The 19388-nt window shown below is 44.5% G+C and overlaps 1 protein-coding gene across 2 annotated transcripts in view; it reads left to right on the top strand.

Annotated features, from left to right (window-relative positions):
• Window positions 1-19388, top strand: part of SOX5 (SRY-box transcription factor 5) — a 609684-nt gene that overhangs the window by 166033 nt on the left and 424263 nt on the right. For both annotated transcript variants that reach the window (XM_054988760.1, XM_054988759.1), the window contains exon 2: window positions 318-549. In XM_054988760.1, the coding sequence (XP_054844735.1) occupies window positions 319-549 (231 nt within the window). In that variant the 5' untranslated portion in view covers window position 318. The remainder of the gene's footprint in view (window positions 1-317; window positions 550-19388) is intronic.

Raw genomic sequence — 19388 nt, 5'->3', positions numbered from 1 at the left:
AAAATGGAATTGCATTTCATTATGCCGTGCTCTTAGGTAATTTTTTTTTTTTTTTGCCATGAATGTGTTTAAGAACTCAGAATACAAGAGAGAGCTATATTAGCGTATTATTCTTACAACAAACAGGCACTGTTCTGTTGCTACCTGCTTGGCCATTGTTCATGATTGTGTATGCTTTGCAGTGGTATTTGGATGGTTTCCTGCTCTCCGCCAGCACAAAAAAGGCATTTCTGTTACAATGGCCCCTAACCACACAATGACGGCATTAAGGATTTATGTGGAGGTTTCATTATTTTCTCCTCTTTTGTTCCTTCCAGGATGTCTTCCAAGCGACCAGCCTCTCCGTATGGGGAAGCAGATGGAGAGGTAGCCATGGTGACAGGCAGACAGAAAGTGGAAGAAGAGGAGAGTGACAGGCTTCAAGCCTTTCACCTTCCTTTGCATGTGAGTTTTCCCAACAAGTCTCATACCGAGGAATTTCAGCCAGTTTCTCTGCTGACGCAAGAGACTTGCGGTCATAGGACTCCCACCTCTCAGCAAAACACATTGGTAAGTCTCTGCTCCAGGCTCTTTTGTGTTCTCTCTCTTTGCCTCCACAATAGCTTGGCTTCTAAAGACCTCTCCCTTTGTACAGTGCCCAGTATTGCCATCACACACACGGAACACATCCCAGGAATGGGAAAACTTTGACCTAACCGTACTGCTTTTCTTTTGACGCCCCTTCTTCCAGCAGTGAATTGTTCCCTCCTGGACCGCCCCTAAAATACCACTTTGTTAGGCCTATCTCTAGTTTTCAGTGTGAAGGTTTGTGTCTTTCCTAGATAGTGAGAATCATTTCCACTTCTGTGTGATGTCATGTGTGAATTGCTAAGCACCGGAGCCCATCTATGGACGTATCAAAACATATGAGTAGCACTGCTGGATCAGACTGGCGGACTAACCTGTCCAGTATCTGTTACCCACAGCAGCCAACTTGGCAGCCTATGAACAAAATATGGAGGATAAAGTATCTGCCTGTTGATGTCCTCCAGCAGTTGGTATTTGGAAGTATGCTGCCTCGGAACATGGAGGTTCCATTTAGCCATCCAGGCTCATAGCCATGAACAGACCTATCTTCTACTGATGGATCCACTCACAAACCTAAGCTATTGGCCATCACTACATCCTGTGGCAATGTGTTTTTCCAGTTTTACAAGGCATAGCGTCAATTTGGAGAGCCGGGTTTGATTCCCCACTCCTCCACTTGAAGCCAGCTGGGTGACCTTGGGCTAGTCACAGCTCTCTGGAGCTCTCTCAGCCCCACTCACCTCACAGGATGATTGTTGTTGTGGAGATAATAATAACATACTTTGTAAACCACTCTGTCCTGAAGGATGGTATATAAATATATTATTATTATTATTATTATTATTATTAAGTACTTTCTTTTATCTGCATCGACAGCACATTAACTTCATCAGGTACCCCTCAGTTTTACTATCATGAAGGAGAAGGAAAAATTCTCTGCTACCATTTTCCCTCACAACATGCATAATTTTACAAACCTCTTTCCCTATTCATCTATCTTTATCTAACTTGTAAAATCTCCAAACTCTATAGCATTCCCTCAAAAGGAAGGGGCTCCGGCCACTTATACCTCGGTGTTCCAATGATCCATGTCCTAAAATCAACATGGAACTACACTGATTTGACTGCCCTCCAAGCGATAGGAATTTGTATATTTTATCCTCGTAATGACCATTCTGTGAGGCAAGTTAGGCTGGGAGAATGGGTGACTGGCCCCTCAAGCTTCCATGGTAAAGTGGGGATTTGAGCCTGAGTCCTCTGGATCTCAGTCTAGCACTCTAACCACTACACAATACTGTCTCCTCTTGATTGGAAGGTCGGTCCCATCCAGGGTCTGCCAAGAAAAGCTTGTAGCCTGTAAAATCCCATATAAGCTGCCTTGGCAACTCCACCTTTGGTCCGTGGATCTGAGAACAGAGGTTGCCAACTAATCCCCTCAACCCCCCCACCCCCACCTAAACCTCTGACCTAGCTCGCTCCTGTGCCTTTAACAGTTTCATCTGCAGAAATCGACAGGCAAAGCTGCTTCGTGATAGGGAGATAATCCTTTTCTTTTCCCTCAAAAGGTAGGGCTCTTTCTATACCTAGGATTTGCAAAGCACAAGGAAAGCTTTCGGTCCCAAAGCCAACAATATAGAGCCGGAGGTGGCAAAATAATACAAGACGTCATTCATTGCAACCAGGCTCAGCAGTGGGCATGGTGAGAGACAAGTTATATTATCACCTGCTAATTCCAGCGGATCAAACCATTGTCGAATGTACAGCTGCAGGCGGTATAAAGGTAGCAAGGCTCGCCTCTGCCAAAAGTCTGCAGATTTGAATCCTCCGTGTTATCTCTTTTCATCCCACTCTTCTACCAAGTAAGTCAGGCAGTGTACATGGTTCTGTCCCCCATTTTATTTTCACAACAATCCTGTGAAGTAGTTTAGGGTTAGTGAAAGTGACTAGTACTACCCCAAGGTCGCCCAATGAGCTTGCATGGCAGAGGGGGAATTTTGGCTAGGCTACCCCAGTCCTACTTTTAACTGCTCAAGAGCTCCATGGCTTGCTATTAATTCCCCACCCCAGGCTGTTTTAAAGCTCTAGGCAAATGTTAAGCGTCTTTTTGTAGAGTAGACAGGCCCCAGCTACACACTAGTTTAACAGTCATTTTGTCTCCCCAGTGGAGCCTGGGAATTTAGTTTGCAGTGTCAGGGAGACAAATAAGGATCACGAAGAAGAAGGCCCCCTCAGAGCAACACCTTTGGGTTTTCAGGGAGCCTCCCTCTAGAAATTGCTATCCCAACATAGGAGGACACTCGGCTTAGAACCTCCTAATATTTTGTAACTGCCCATCATGCCAGCCATTTTGAGATTGGTCTAGGGTTGCCAGGTCTGGGCTGTTAAATAAGCGGCTGTAAAAATGCACCGCACAGGAAAAGCAGACATTTGTCTTGTTTGAACCCTCCTTCCATACCTTCCAGGCACAGATGCACATGCAGGGATTAAGATGTCATCTCAGCAGTGTGCAGTCACCCTGTGAATGTGTGAATGGGAGTACAACTGATGTTAAAGGTTGCCACTCCTATTTTTCATGACAAGCGCTTTTCTGTGCTGTCTAACAGGCAGAGTTTGAAAAAGTCCAAGCTTTTCCCCACTGGCGAAGCTACACCCAATGACTTTCTACCTGCTATGCATTAGTTTAACAACCTTGCAATGATCCCACTATGCCATGATCCATAGTCTCTCTGTAAGAGCATTTTTGACATGGAACGCTAAAAGCATTTCCAAGTCTCTGCTCTGCTATTTGAGCACATGTGTGAATGCTCTCATTTCTCAATACAGGATCAGAAAAAAGAGAGCTGGGCAGTTTTGTTTTCTAGCCAGTGTCAGTTAGCCATTTTCATTATAGCTTTGGTGATATTTCAACACCCACTTATGCCTCATATGCAAAATGTGTATCGACATGTTTCCTGTAACAGTTTTAAGAACTCTCCAGTTCCTAAATCAGGTGTTCTTTTTTTAAAAAAAAAAAGTATAACAAACTGTGTGGCTTATTTTATTTTTATTTTTTTTATGTGGGGGTTTGTGGACACTTATGACAGAAAAGGCTGTTGAGGCATTTTATAAGATAGAGCTTCCCTCTGTTCGGTGTATATGGAGTAACAGGTTGAACCATGTCGTTTTCCACTTCAGAGCAATATGTAGTGTCTATAATCTTCTTTCTTGGGTGAAGTACCTTTTGAGAAGAATAACCTGCCAGGTGGCTAAGGGAGTGTGAGAGAACGCATATGTGTGTTGATTTATCTTATAATGAAAAAGAATGCACAGAACCAATCTCCTCATATGTACATTACAGATAACTTTATCTTGCATTCTGTGAGCAGAATTGATTGCAGCAGCTTCTGGAAATCCTATCTAGAGATGGGCATGAACCGGGGGGGAAAACGAACCATGTGGTTTGTGGTTCGTCAACTTCCATGAACTTTCACGAACCTTCCCCCCCCCCCCGTTCATGAACTGGTTTGTTTGGTTTGTGAAAACGTCACATCCAGGTCAGAAAATCGTCACTCCCAAGCCAGCATTTGGTCACTTCCAGGCCAGCAGAAGGTCACTTCCAGGCCAGCAGAAGGTCTGCAGGAAGTCCATCCCCTGTTGCCTAGGAAATTGATTGATCAGCACCAGGCTGTCTGCAGTGACAAACCAAAAAATGAACCAAACGAACCAGCCTAGAGTTCATGGTGGTTCATCAGAAATGGGATTTGATTAACCACTGGTTCGCGAACCACGAACCAGCTTGATTCGTCATGAATTTTGTTTCGTATTTTGGTTCGTGCCCATCTCTAATCCTATGTAAGTCTAAGGCCAAGTTCATCTGTAAGAATGTGAGAGTAGCCCTACTTCATCAGAGCAGCAGTCCATTTTGTACAGCTTCCTGTGTTCCACAGGGGCCAACTAGAAGTCCTATCGCCTGGATGTCGAGTCCAAGTAGAGTCACCAGCTCTGGGTTAAGAGATTCCTGGAGATTTGTGGGTGGAGCCTGGGGGGTGGAGTTTGGGGAGGGGAGGGAGTTCATCAGGGATGTGATACTAAGTCCACCCTCTGAAGTTGCCATTTTCTCCAGGGGACCTGATCTCTGTAGGGGATAAGTTATAATTCCAGGAGAACTCCAGGTTGGTAACGTTAAGACCAAGGCCTACTTTTGCTGTAGCCTGACCCCTCCCCCTCAATGGCATTCAGAGTGTTACTGTGAAGGTGGAGGCTTCATATCCAGTGAGGGACCTATTCTCCATGAATTTGTCTAATCCTCATTTAAAGCCAGTTGAACTAATGGTCATCACTATATGTGTCAGTGACTTCCACAAATTAATTTGCCTGTCCTGAGAGCACTAGACACATTTGCCACATGCATAGCACCCAAGTTCATACAAACTCTATGCACCATGCCCCCATCCAATGGTCAAGAAAACTGGAAATGCAGCATTCTCAGTCATAGAGACAGAGACTACATATGTGCAGTATGTACACTTGTGAGCTCTGTGCCCTGAAAAATTTGGTTTTGCATCATTTGTGGAAAGCTAGGAGAGTGGGAGCTCTCCTGACCTCCTCAGGCAGGCCGTTTCAGAGGGTAGGGGCTACAACAGAGAAAACCCATGTACAGGCTGCTGTTGATTTCGCCCATGTGCAGGTTGGCACCTGCAAGAGACCCTGTTTAGATAAGCGAAGCTGCCATGGAGGGACATAGGGAGGGAAGCAGTCCTGTAGGTATCCTGGGCAAAGACAGTGAAGAGCTTTATATGTAATAACCAATACCTTGAACTGAGCACTGTAACTGATAGGTAGCCAATGGAGTGGCTGTAGAAAGGGGCTGATGTTCATGTTCCTGCTAACAGTCGAGCTGCAGCATTTTGCACCAGTTGGAGAAGAGTGTTGTATAAGTGCAGTTGTTGTGTGTATTGAACAGTAAGATGGATGATTTGATCACAAAAGCACCTAGACAAGTTTGGAGTTCCTGCATTTTTGGAGAGGTTTCCACAGGTATATGAAAAAAGATCAATATGTTAAATTTAAAATAAAAAGTCCTGTTCTCTCCTTTAAAAAAAAACCCAGCCCTGATCAAGACTGAGCTTGCTTATTGCCTTCAGAATGTTGAAAGTTAGGTAAAGGCAGGGCTTTTTTCAACAGGAACGCGGTGGAACGGAGTTTTGGAACTGCTTGAAAATGGTCACATGGCTGGTGGCCCCGCCGCCTGATCTCCAGACAGAGAGGAGTTTAGATTGCCCTCTGCACCGCAATCTAAACTCCCCTCTGTCTGGAGATCAGGGGGCGGGGCCACCAGCCATGTGACCATTTTCTCCGAAGGCAACCCACTGAGTTCCACCACCTCTTTTCCCAGAAAAAAAGCCCTGGGTAAAGGGAGTGGGAAAATACCAGAGGGCAATGGATAAATTATCTTGCTCAGTCCTCGCTCTACCTTGAAGCTCGCTGGTTGGTATTCTAACCACCTCACAGGCTTGTTGTGAAGATAAAATGGAGGCAGGAAATAAGAACCATATAAACCATCCTCAACTCATTGATGGAACAGTGACATGTAAATGAGAGAGATTCTCTTGTTGCCATCTTTACAACAATTCTTTGAGATAGGCTGGTGTTCTTGTCCCCAGATTTCTGATGGAGAGAAGTAGGGTGCCTTAAGCCACCAAGTCAGTTCTTGGCAGGGATAAATCTCAAACTGTGGACTTCTAGATTTATACCTCAGTCATTTAGCCTCTGTGCTATGCCAGCTTTGTGTGCATAATAGAGCTTTTTAATAGAGAGCAGTTGTGGGGGAGGAATGTAGATTTCCAGCGTACCTTTTGTGCATCTAGCTTAGGATAGTTTTTTTTTTTTAATTGCAATGGGACAATGCAAAGTGTTGTGAACACCAGCGTAGTTATTGTGCCAGCTCTAATAATGAGAATTTTCATTGTTTGGGGAGAGCCGTCTCCTATACTCTAGACAAAAGTGTAATTACTTTTGAACGAAGTGGAATGTGTGCCGTTTAAATAGCATGGCAAATAGATTTGCAAAGATTCAGATATAGCTTGCTTAGATGCCATATGTGCGGCATGGCAGTAAGGCATAGTTAGCACATTGCATAATTATGCACTCCTTCGCACACGCACACACACAGTTTCTCAGTGTAAGCGGTAAGCCATTGTTTACTGCAAGAAGTGGACAGGCTTTCCTGAACAAAACCAGTTCAGCTACAATAAAGGGTGACAAAAGTTTGCCGTTGCCTTGTTTCAATGCCTCCCTCCCCCTTTCCATGCTAAATTGATATTTATCTTATGATGGAATTATTTTGTTGGAAACATTGTGTGCTAAATGTCATCTCCCAGCATAGTGCTTCAAAGCTCTTTCCATAAATATAATTTCAGGTTTGTAAGTTGGAGCCGATATCCCTTCCCCCTGCTTCTTTCAGTCTACATACTTGCATTGTTTTACAAAATTACCCCCAAGGCCATCTGAATAAACAAGGCAATCCAGGTACAATCAAGAGAGTGCAGAAATTATACAGTACACTTTCACATTATTATTGAAAAGACGTGAAGCTGCCTTATACTCACAGTGCAATCCTAAGCAGCCTGAGCCCATAGAAATCAATGGGTTTAGACTGGAGTAACTCTGCTTAAGAATGCACTGCAAGTCACTCAGTTGACCTATGCAGCTCAGTACTAGGGTTGCCAGGTACCCCCTCACCTCCCATTGGGAGGGGGGAGTTCCTGGCACTTACCTTGTGGTGTGCACGAGGTCTTCTTTCGCGTGTGCATGAAGCATGCACGTGCTCTGGAGCTGGCGTGATGGCCTCACTTCCAGAAGGAATATCACCATGCTGGGCGTACGAGCACGGGGCCAATTCGGCCTGTTTGGGGCCTAAATTGGCCCCAAACAAAGCACAGGAACACTCCCGCAGGTGGCGTGATGACATCACTTCCGGAAGTGACATTACCGCGCCGGTTGGGAGTGCACATGCGGCACGCACTCCTGAGGTACCTGCTCCAGGAGCATGTCTCCTCTCGCCGATCGCTGGGCAATCGGCAGACAAGGGGGCAAATCTCCAGGAGTTTGCCCGCCATGGCGGGCACCTGAAAACCCTACTCAGCACCTTCTGTGCTAACTGGCAGCAGCTTGCTTGATAGCAGTGTTATCACCCATGAGCATATCAAACTGCTTTCTAGCAAGTCACACCACAGATCAATTTAACCCAGTACTGTCTCCTCAGTTTCAGGTGGATGCTCGGTTTGCTACCAGAGGACCCCCTCTTTTTATTGGATATACTAAAAGACTGCGCCAGGGCTTTTGTGTGTGCAAAGCATTTGTTGTGCTCTTGAGCTCTGGCCCTTCTTCCATTTCAGTTGTGACTAGAGTGGGGGAACTCAAAAATTGAACAAATGGATTGAATACTTTAGGGATGCTTCTGGAGGACCAGAAAATAATATTACTTCCACCTGTCAAGTTCCTAGGACTGTCATCATCTATGGCCTGTGTGCCATTCTCATCTCTCTTCCCCTCTGTGATCGTAATAATAATACATAGCAAGCTAGGGTATTCAAAGCACTTCAGCAAGGATCTCTGTGAGTCTTACAACAGCCGAGTAAGGTAGGCCAATGTCCACGCAGATTGGAAATGCTCTCCTATTTACTTCCACTTATTTTATCAGAAAATGTTTCTGTCTAAATACTTTTTTTTATTTAACAGTTCCAAAGTATTGCCGCTCTTTCCTGTTTACTTAGAAGCAATGTGTTACCTTCTGATGAAATGAAGGGCCTTTTTAGTAGAATCTCTCCTGAGAAACGTTTCTGTATTTATTGTAAAGATCAAGTTGACTCAATTGCCCATATTCTTTTTAGTTGCCTCCGTTATACTTTATTTTGTAACCAATATATTATTCCCTGGACTGACTGGTTACAGAACATTTCAGAACAACAGAAATTAAAAATCTTACTGTCGGGCAAGATTAAAAAGAGTGCGTGTGATTTAGCCATATTTACCTATGCAGTTATAAATTACTTATAAAATATTTTGACATATGGCTTGTAGGCTGTTCAGTGACAGGGAAAGAAAATTGTGAGAATATGTCGTAAGCTAGGGTATTCAAAACACTTCAGCAGGGAACTCCGTGAGTCTTATCACAGCCTGGTAAGGTAGGTCAATGTCCATGACAAGGATAGGTAGGGTCAGAGAGCGGCTTGTCAGTCAATTCAATTCAGTTACCTTTATTGGCATACAATAAAAGGGAAAGAAGAAAATGAATAGAGAAATAAATAAAAACAATAGGACAGAGAATAAGGGATCCCCACTAGTCAGACCCCACAGTAATATCACACTAAGTAAAAAGGGAAATGTACAATAAACACTAGGTATTATAAACTCGTGCTCTTTGCTTACATACATGTGCTAGGAACTCGGCAACAGATGCAGTGGTTTCGGGGGACTTGTCAGATAGCAAGAAATTAGTTTCATTAGCTATCGTGGGCCCTTTTCACACTGCTTACCTGCTCCTGGGACGTTGCTAAATATCGCGCAAAAAACGCGGAAGATATCGTCTTCTCGCGAGAGTTTTACGTGACATCATGCAAAACTCTCGCAAGAAGACGCTATCTTCCGCGTTTTTTACGTGATATTTTGCAACGTCCCGGGAGCAGGTAAGCAGTGTGAAAAGGGCCCTGGTCTTTGCAGAAAGCTGAAGGAGGCAGATCAGGTAGAAATCCAGAGAGGAGTACTGAGGACAGCGAAGGAGGATATGTTGTACAGAGTCAGGTTCATTGTAGGAGCAAGTACAAACTCTTTCTTTATAGGGAATACCTTTGTATCTACCTGTTGAGACAGGAGTGGCTTGTCTATTGCGACCTATAGTTCTTTGTTTTGAACCAGAAGTTTAATCCTAGTTCTCAGTTCAGAATCTTAACTAGTGTCTTGCCTTGTAGACCTTTCCATTAGCCCTGCAGCCAAACCAATTAGGACACTTTCCCCATATGTCACCGTATTGGCCCAGAACAAGTTCCGTCAACTATAGTCCAATGCTGGGCTAGCGTACCTGAATTAACAGGGCCGTCTGAAGCCGGGGTATGCTCTTCTAAAAGATTTCAGCACAAGGGTATAACTCCACTTAGGATTGCACTGTAAATAGCTGTCTATCCTCAAATTGGGTCTTTTATAAATATTGTGTGAAGTGCTCAGCGTGAGACCCTAAAATGTCCCAGGTTCCCCATAACTGGTTAAACCGCAAAGCTGTAGTAGGAACAGGACGACAAGGTAAAAGGCAGCTGCAGATCTCCCCCTACGTTTATTTCAAGCGTTTCTGTCCTGTCTCTCAGCATTAGGCTTTTGAGGTAGCTTCCGACGTAAAGTATAACAGAATGCCACAAAGCCTTAAAAAACCACTCATTGAAACAGCATGCCACCCACTATATTAGGACTCAAGCATCTTGGAAACCAGGAACCATGTCAAAACCAGAGCAACACCGGCCCCCTATGAACCTATACATGAGCTAGCAATAAAATTAAATAAGCGTTGTGAAGCACCAGTATTTCCAAGCATCATTAGAGAAGTTGGATTGTGTGGTAGGTAAAGGACTGCAGGGAAACCTCAGGGCCTGAGAGTCTTGTCTACATGAGACACCTTGGTGCATGTTGGTCAAGTGTAGGGAGACACAATGTTAGCCGGGAAGCGTAGTTTAAAAAAGCGGAGCCAGTGGAGATCGCTCCTCAGAGGGTTTGTGAATTTCATCTTCACCTCTGTCAGTTTCGCCTCTCCAGTCTAAAACTACATGGGATCGCAACCAGAGGGTAGCGAGGAATGGAAATGGGCTGGAGCTGCCTTCCAGAGCTGGGCTTGGACCTGGAGAGGTTATAATGGGCTGAAGATTCCCTTCTGGCATTTCACAGCCCCTTCACACAGCCCCAGAGTATAGCAAAGCCTTTGCCCTGATGCCGGCTCTGTCTTTTTAAACTACCCTTCCTGGCTAACATTGCATCTCCTGACACGTGTTCTTCATGTGTCAGATGTCTCATGTAGAGAGACTCTGAGACGGACACCTAATCTAGTGAAGTGGAGATGGACCTGGCGCCCCCTCTAGGACCCAAAGGTAATAATAATGTGCCACGTGTTCTTATCCGTCCCTGCGATTGGATTGCAGCATGACATTTTTGGATTGGATGTAAACCCTTGGAGACTAGCTTTGTGCCTTGATTTGATTGACAGAGCTATATTTTGCTTTCAGTTCTGGTTTCCAGCTCAACCCACTGATACCTCGAGTATGAGGCAGAGACCCTCCCAAACCTAGACTTAGGAACAGCTACCCATAGGGTTGCCAACTCTGTGACGGGAAATTCCTGAAGATTTGGGGGTAGAACCTGGGGTAGGTTGGGTTTGGAGAAGAGCAGGACCTCAGTGGGGTATGATGCCATAGAGTCCACACTCCAAAGCAATCATTTCTCCAGGAGGACTGATCTCTGACATCTGGAGATCAGTTGTAGTTCTGGGTGATCTCCTAGTTGGCAATCCTTATGACCCAAGTCACTGCTTGGATCATACCAACCACCAACTCCAGAGCCACCATCCTATTGCTAATTGTGACTTTATAATCTTTTTAAAGAGAGGCAGGAGGAGATTATGATGCAGTGTTTTTGACATCGGCTTTTGAAATTGTCTGCATAAATGCATTTTATAAAAATGATTACGGCCGAGCAACAATACAGCCAAGTGCCTCAGACTAGCCTTGGCAGGCCCCTGCAATGTGATGCTCGGGGTAACTGGAAAGTTCAGAGTCCACAAGGGCACCTGGTGAGTTTGGGTGGGGTCGGTTAGCTGCTTGTTGTTGAGAAACAACTCGGCATGAAGCACTGGGCTTCTTTTAAGAGAGTCATTTGAAATCAGTTAAGCAGAAAATAATCACCTGAAAAGCAAACACTTTGTTTTATAAATGAGCTGGGAACCGTACGTTTTCCATTGTTTTGAGCCATAGAGGCGCACACCTAGGCAGACAATCGAATGACTTCATACCAGAAAATATTTGCGCTTGAGCCTCTCGTGTCAATACTAGCAAACGCCCGGTTCACTTGGGCAGCTGAAACATTGTGTAGAAACCAACGAGCTGGAAACGTGCGCCTTGAAGTCCATCGGAGTATTTTAATTGCTAATTTTGTGGCAGATTTCTCCTTCCCTATCAATGAGAAACTTTCAGAATGGGCCAGAACGTGGAGATGCTTTGGCCTGCTCTAAGGAAATGGCTATAGGTCCAGGTGATGATATGAATCGTGGGGTCGAACTAGAGTGTCCTTATTGCAAAGGTCCTGCTGAAAACGGCAGTTATGTTTCGAGTTCTCCCCATTGCCCTGTAACATATACAGTACAATCTTAAGCTGATTGATCTCAATGGATTTAAACTGTAATAACTCTCCTGAAGATTTTATTGTGTCACTCTGATATGTGCCCTGCACTCCACTTCCTCTAGGGCAGGGCCTTTTTTCTGGGAAAAGAAGTGGTGGAACTCAGTGGGTTGCCCTCGGAGAAAATGGTCACATGGCTGGTGGCCCCGCCCCCTGATCTCCAGACAGAGGGGAGTTGGGATTGCCCTCCACACTGCTCCAGCGGCGCAGAGGGCAATCTAAACTCCCCTCTGCCTGGAGATCAGGGGGTGGGGCCACCAGCCATGTAACCATTTTCAAGAGGTTCCGGAACTCCCACCACATTCCTGCTGAAAAAAAGCCCTGCTCTAGGGTAAAAGTCAAAGTGTCTATTAATGTAATGGTATGGAGTGGTGCAAAAAACCCCATTTCATTCAAAGAACTATTTTCATTTGTTCAAGACACGGAGCTAAGCTACAAGTGATGCTGGACACATGTTTTTTAACGTGTTGAGGAAGAGCTTTTCAAAGACAGAGCTGCGCGAGATTGCTGGGGAGAGGAACTTTGCCATTGTTTTCTTGCAATCTCAATGGAGAGATGAACTACTAGCTCTTCCCCTTCCCTGCCTCCCTGCTCTAGGGACATAATGCTGTTTTCAACTACAGTTCCCAGGTAACATTGCATCCCCAATGTGTTAAAAAACACGTGTCTGGCATCACTTGTAGCTCAGCTCATAGTGTGAGGACCAGAATCTTGGTCTAATATATAAATAAATATTTAATGGCAAATCACTTCTGTTAACCTCTTGCCATGAAAATCCTGCCAGGGGGTCACCATATGTCAGCTTTGACTTGAGGGCACTCTCCACCATCACCATTTTTTTAAAGGACTAGTCACAGGGCTATTCTGCGCTGGTCAGTCTCACTGGGAAATTCCCTGTTCCCTAATGTGCTTATTTGTTTGATCAATGCCTACTGAGGCCAACAGGATGGTAGATCCCTGCCACCAAAAAACCCTGGATGTCTGTCTCACCTCATCTATTCCTACCACAAAAGGGAGCCCTGCACTGGTTCAAGGGCTTCTGGGGCAGCCTCCGACTTTCTGTAGGAGGGACTGCAGAGGCATCAGAGTATCTCTTTCATGTTCCATTTCACCCTGCAGGCTCTGGTGCATGGTAAAGGAATCTTCTATATATATATAAAGACAAGTGTCTGACTGACTCATCAACGCCCAGCCTAAAGCTCTGGATCTAGAAACATGTAATTTGGGGAGAACATCCCTTTCATGATGTAAATACCTACTAAGAAGGGATTTTAAGAAATTTGCCCCATAAGGGGGGAAAAGGGGGTTAAATGTGTTTTCCCAAAGGGATACAACTTCCCTGTGTAGCTGGCAGGCTGCTGCCTGCTTGTGCCCCTGCCCACTGCCAGCTCAGCCACTCTTCCCTGATTGGGTCAGCCTTTCAAGGTCATTTGCATATGCGGGCTGATTGGGTCTCACAACATTCCACACCTCATCCTCCCCCCTCCCCCCCCAGACAGTTGGTCCTATGCTATTATAGTACAAAACCAACTAAAAAAACACACACAAACTAAAATATATTACTTACCCATAAGTATTATAACTGGATTTAAAGAAGTTAAATACCATAGCGAAACACGGCTATCAAGCCAATGTAAAATAATGGCACTTACTTTCTTTCCAGTAGGAGGAATAGAGCATACACATGAGCTTCTGTTTGTTTGTGCAACAGAGAGGAGGTGGCATGTCTGGGGGAGCCACAGGAGAACATCTTGTCCAGGGCCACCAAACCCCGGAACTCATCATCCTTCCACGTGTGGCTTTTAAATAGTGTTTGTGATTGTGAGCATACACAGAGAAAGTTATTCCTTATTCATTCCTCTGGAGTAAAAGGGTGAGCTCTGATTTCAGCGTGTGGCTCTGCAGACCCCACCCTGAAACCTGCATTGTCTGTGTCCCTCTTGACATGCAATGAGCTGCCCCTGTGCTAACCAGAAGACCTTTGAAAACAAAATAGTAATAATAACTTGCTTCCTGCAGCCAATTTAAGAGGTTTTCAAAACTGTTCCCTTTCCTTTTTCCTTCACGCATCAACATTTGCCGCAAAGTTAAGTGTCGTGTACCACCTCGCCATTGAAGTGAGGCGTACATGTGAGGAGATGAAGCATCCCCTTGTGCTAAGTAAGGCCAACAACCTCTGTGAACCCTGGGAAGCTAACATCACAAGATAAAGCAATTGACTGGCATTTGTGTCTAAATTAACTGGGAATGACTTTGCCACAGATCCCTAAACAATGCTATCATTATCTGTGGGAGGAGGGTTTCGCTTCAGCCTCCTTTCCCTGCGCTTTGAAAACTCAAGCCAGCCCTAGGGGGAAAAGAGCTCTGGAAACAGGATTATCTGTTTGCAAGCTGCAGATAGGATATAGGCGCAAGTTGGAGTGAATGCTCGCTGATCATTTGGAACAAGGGCCAATTAAAAAAGCTTTGCATCCCATAATTGTTTCTATTACTCCTGCGACATGATATCCTTTTGATTATTCAACATTCTAATCCTGTTAATAATTAATCGTATCTTTTGAAATATAATGAAGGTGTATTGTGCGCAACGAGGATGAAAAGCCCCCCCCCTCCCCCCAAGCCTCTCTGCGACGCAGGTAAATAGACGTTCTTGGACTGAAGCCAGTTTTTCATACGGCAGCTACGGGATCAAATTCTGTACGGTTACGTGCATCCAGAGAAGGCGCGTCCCAGAAAAAGACACTTGTCTTCCCCCTGGAAAAAAATAGCCCATTTGCTAATATTTGTGAGTCTGCCATTCAGATTGTATAACACATGTTCCCATCAGCCTTGGACTGAAGTGTGTGGACTGTTGCCATTGGATGCACGGAAGAAACCTCTCCTGGCCTGAGCATCACGCGGATGCTTTCTTCAGTCTCATTGCCACCCACAGCCATGGAAATCAGGGGGGAATTCACCATGGGTTTCAGCGGTGTGTGAATTGCACACACTGATTGAGATAACCGGAGTTTGTGTACCGCTTCTTAGAGGATTCAAAGTGCTTGTCATACATTATCTCAGTAATCCTGACTTGTAAATTAGGCCAGCATTATTATACAGATGGGGCAGACCCCAAGGATTGATTAAGGCTACTTACTGTGCAGTGGGATGCCAAGCTAGTGAATACATGGCTGAGCGGCATTCGAACCAGGGACTTCCTGACTCGCACTCTTGACTGTTGTGAGCTTTGATCAGAACCAAGGGTGGCCTGCATTGCACATTATATGTTCCTATATCTGGACATGTATTTTATTTTTTAAAAAAAAACAGCTGTGGGGAAACCTCAGTTTGGGACACCGGAACCAGAACCAAGAGGGGCAGATTTAATTTTTTCCGCTGTGCATTTTCTTTATGAAAATCGGGTCCCCTGAGCTTATTAACCCTAGTTGGTGGTGGGGGAAGATAGGTCTTTGTTTTGTATTTAATCTCCACCACAATGGAACCAATAGCATCTTTGGGGGACAATTTCTTTTGGGGGATTGGCACTACACAAAGACACACTGGATCCATAACTGCTTTTTTTTTTTTTAATTGCGCATTGGGGACGTCTAGTTATGGATTCCCAGAGTAACATGTCATTTAATCCTGTGTGTCAAGTAGAAATTTTCTCCTACTTTTTCAGCAGAGGGGGATTAATTTTGGAATGTTGAATGAATGTATAATGTATCCTTTACTCAGAGCACACCGCACAGCACAGATGCACTGTTGAGGGCTAGGGAATCTTGTCCCCTGTATCAGTTTCATTTCTCCAGCGAGGCCTGGTTGTGCCGTGGTATCAGGAAAACATTCTTCATGCCTTATAGAAAATTTCACAAATGGGTTTTGCCATGCTGTGGTAGGCTCATATACTGGGAGGTAAATGCCTTTCCAATTAATTGGGCTGCAGGCTTTGTACTTCTTTGCTTTTGCAGTCTGCATCAGGACTTCCTGCCTCCATGTGTGTTTGTCTGCACATCCGTAGCCTTAATAGGCGGATCCAAAGTGTGGGCTCAGAATGAAGCCGTCATACGTAAATCATGTTGTTGGTGCTCTTGCTTTCAGTCCGGCTTACTTCCTGATCTGTGTTTAATCCAAAAAGGCAGGCTGTCTGTGTGCCCATCTAACTTTACATCTTGGCCCAGCGTGGCATTGCAAAAGTTGAACTTTTGGCATGTTTCTCTGTGTGCTTCATCATTGGTCGTGGGCGGTAGGGAGAAGATGCAACTCAGCGGAGATCAGCCATAAATTGAATGCTTTACAGAATATTATAACAATACCACCTTGTGCTGATACCCGGACCACCTGCTTTAAGAGGAGCAAAGTTTCCCAAGTAGCATTTCTGCCAGGTGTTTAGAGGAGGACTTTTGATCTGAGAGGTCAGTCCGGATATCCCAAGCCCCTATCTCTTGAGCTTCAGCACTCGTCTGCAATATGTGAGGCAACGATATAGACCTGTGATGTTATAAGGCCGGCGGGGTTGGACACGTGTTCATCGTGGCCTGTGATGTATTTATTGGAAATATTATATCACACTTTTGTTCTACTGGACAGAACTCATGCACTGATGATAAAAAAGAGTTATTTTTAGAAATCCTCCTAGTTAAATATATATTTTTAAAAAAGATGGAAGGGAACATCTGTAATATGGGGGGGGGGACTATAGAACAACGGGAGAAATCTACTCATCCCTTTTATAAATGCTATCCTGCATATAGTTAGTTGGGAGTCCTGTTGAGCGATGGGATTTTCTTCTGAGTAAACATGCTTAGGATTGTATGGTGTGTGTTGTGCACATGCACAGTGATTCGTGGCCCAGAAAAGATAGGATCAGTCTATTACATGCATTTTTATCCTGCTGTGCTTCTAAGGAGTGCAGACTGAGAGGCATGATTCTCACTTCCCCATTTTAGTCTCACAACAACCCTGTGAGGCAGGTTAGACTCACGTATTGGACCAATGAGTTTCGCTGAAAAAGGGGGAATTGAACTGGGTTTGCCTGGATCCTGGCTCGGTAATCCAACCACACCTACTGATGTGATTCTTCGGAATCCCTTAGGAATTAACAGATTTCCCCAGTTCCATTCTTCTGTTGTGAAAGTTCATTCTGTGTTCCATTCTTCTCCCTAACTAGGACAGTTTCTAACATTAAATCTGAAACTGGAGCCTGTGCAGTTTACCAGAATCTCCTTATTCCACTAGGATCTAGGAGACCCAGGTTCGAATCCCCACTCTGCCATGGACACTCACTGGATGACCTCGGGCCAGTCACACACTCTCAACATAGCCTACCTCATAAGGTTGCCGTGGGGCTAAAATGGAGGAGAGGAGAACAATATAAGCCACTTTGGCTTCCCATTGGGGAGAAAGGTGGGATATGGGGGGAAGGAAATGTTAGGTTTGTAAGTATGATTACAATGAGGCTCTTTTTTCTGGGGGATTTTCTTTGGCAATGCACAGGAGCGCATAGATGCATCAATAAACCCCCAATTTCACTAACACATTTGCCATTGATAAAAGATACAAATATAATTGTATTAAAATTAATTTCTGTAGTGTTTTTTTAATGCAAATCAATAATATGGAGTCAGGGAAAAGTTAATGAATGAAAAGCTGTGGCAAGGTGGACATGCAGTGCACTCTACAAAAGTTATACAGTGGAAGGTTCCTAAATGCATCAATTCCCCTGAAACAAGAGGAGGTGACGTTGAACTCCAAAATCAAGGGGAAAATGTGAATGAGGAAAATGTGGACGCATCCCTGCTTTGATAAAGAGTCTTTCCTGTCCTATGGTCTGTTGTGCCTAGTTCTATGATTCTGTGATTCTTTTATAGAGATAGAATCCCCCTCCCCTTCTTTTCTGAGTGGTTTTATTTTTTTATTTTTTTAATTCATGCTGGGTGGGGGGACCTACACAGCTGACAGTTTGGGGGGAAAAAACCCCATTCCGAATCCTATCCAGCTTTAAATGCTTATGTCTATAACCCTGAATATCTCTAAAACGTCTTTACCTAAAACACTTTACGGTTTTTATTACCAGGTTTATGCCAGTAATAATATTTGCATCAGCTTTCTTAGGGATAATCTTTCGACAGAACCCTCGCAAGAAAGGCTTCTGAAAACGTTCCCGGGAACGCAAATCTGGAAACATGAAACATCAGTCTAATCGCCCCTTCTGACAACTTAACATGACAGATTGAAAAAATACAAGCCGATATAGAAGCAGGATCAATGGATTATCAAAGTCCTAAACATCTTCTCTGGAGGGCGGGCGGGGCGGGAGGGGGGAGGTTGGGTGCGATGCCATGCCTAAGACATTAAGTTTGCAGGGCTTAGAGCGGCGGATCTGCTGCTGGCTGACTGGCAGGGAAGTTGAGAGAGAGAGAGAGAGAGAAAAGAGGGGAAAGGGAGAGCAAGAGGGATTTACATGAGAGAAACTCAAGGAGCTTTGTCACGGCAATTGTGTAAAGTGATATACAGTACAAATCGACTGGAGCATGTCCCTGGATAGCAGGCGGTTTACAGCCCCTTTCCAGCAGAGATTACTGCTTTATCTTGTCATACTAAATTAACATGGCAGCGCACTGTTAAACAGTGGTGACCTCTTCGTCTGTGGAAATTGCCGCCTAGAGGAAAGATAGTACTGAAGACTCTCTTTCTCCGTTTCTCTCCCCCCACCCAATTAAGATCCTAAGGGGATTTTTGGGTAGGGTTTGTTGTTGAGTTCTGTGGAGAACAAGAGGATGGATAAAGACGAAAGGGGGAAGAGGTTGCTTTTAACACAGAGGTGAAAAGAGCTAGGTGCTAATTGGCCCTTTGTGCAATTAATAAAGGCAGGATATTAAGATTTTGTTTGGACAGAAGAGGAAGGGCCCTGGGTGTCAGAAAACAAGACCTTCATTTTGGGTGGGATTCTCTTTCTCTTTTGCATTTTCTTTTCAATTTCTTTCCATTGCCTTATTTGGTACTGCTTATTCTGAAGTTGGTCAGTGTTTCACTCAACCACAGATATGCTTGAATCTCCTCCTCCCACACATCTTCATTTAAAAAAAAATATATCTACAGGGCAAAATTTAGCTTTGGGGGGAACTAAAATTGGGGGTAGATCAAGATGGGCAGCCGTGTTAGTCTGTCTGTAGCACTAGAAAAGAGCAAAAGTTCATATCCTACCACAAATTTTGTTAGTTTTATAGATGCTACCGGACTCTTGCTCTTTTCTAAAATTGGGGGTGGGGACAAAAGTTTAACTCCATCCTCACCTCTGCACCAGGGCCGCAATCCAACTCATGGTTGCTACTATCTTAGTTTTGTTTTTTAAATCAAAAAGTGAACTTATGGCTGCTTTGATCTTTAAAAAATGCATTATAGATCTCTTGCATTCTGGGTCTGATTGC

This window comes from Eublepharis macularius, chromosome 9 (assembly GCF_028583425.1).
Source record: "Eublepharis macularius isolate TG4126 chromosome 9, MPM_Emac_v1.0, whole genome shotgun sequence".
Classification (NCBI taxonomy): domain Eukaryota; kingdom Metazoa; phylum Chordata; class Lepidosauria; order Squamata; family Eublepharidae; genus Eublepharis; species Eublepharis macularius.
This window is presented reverse-complemented; position numbering and strand designations above follow the sequence as displayed.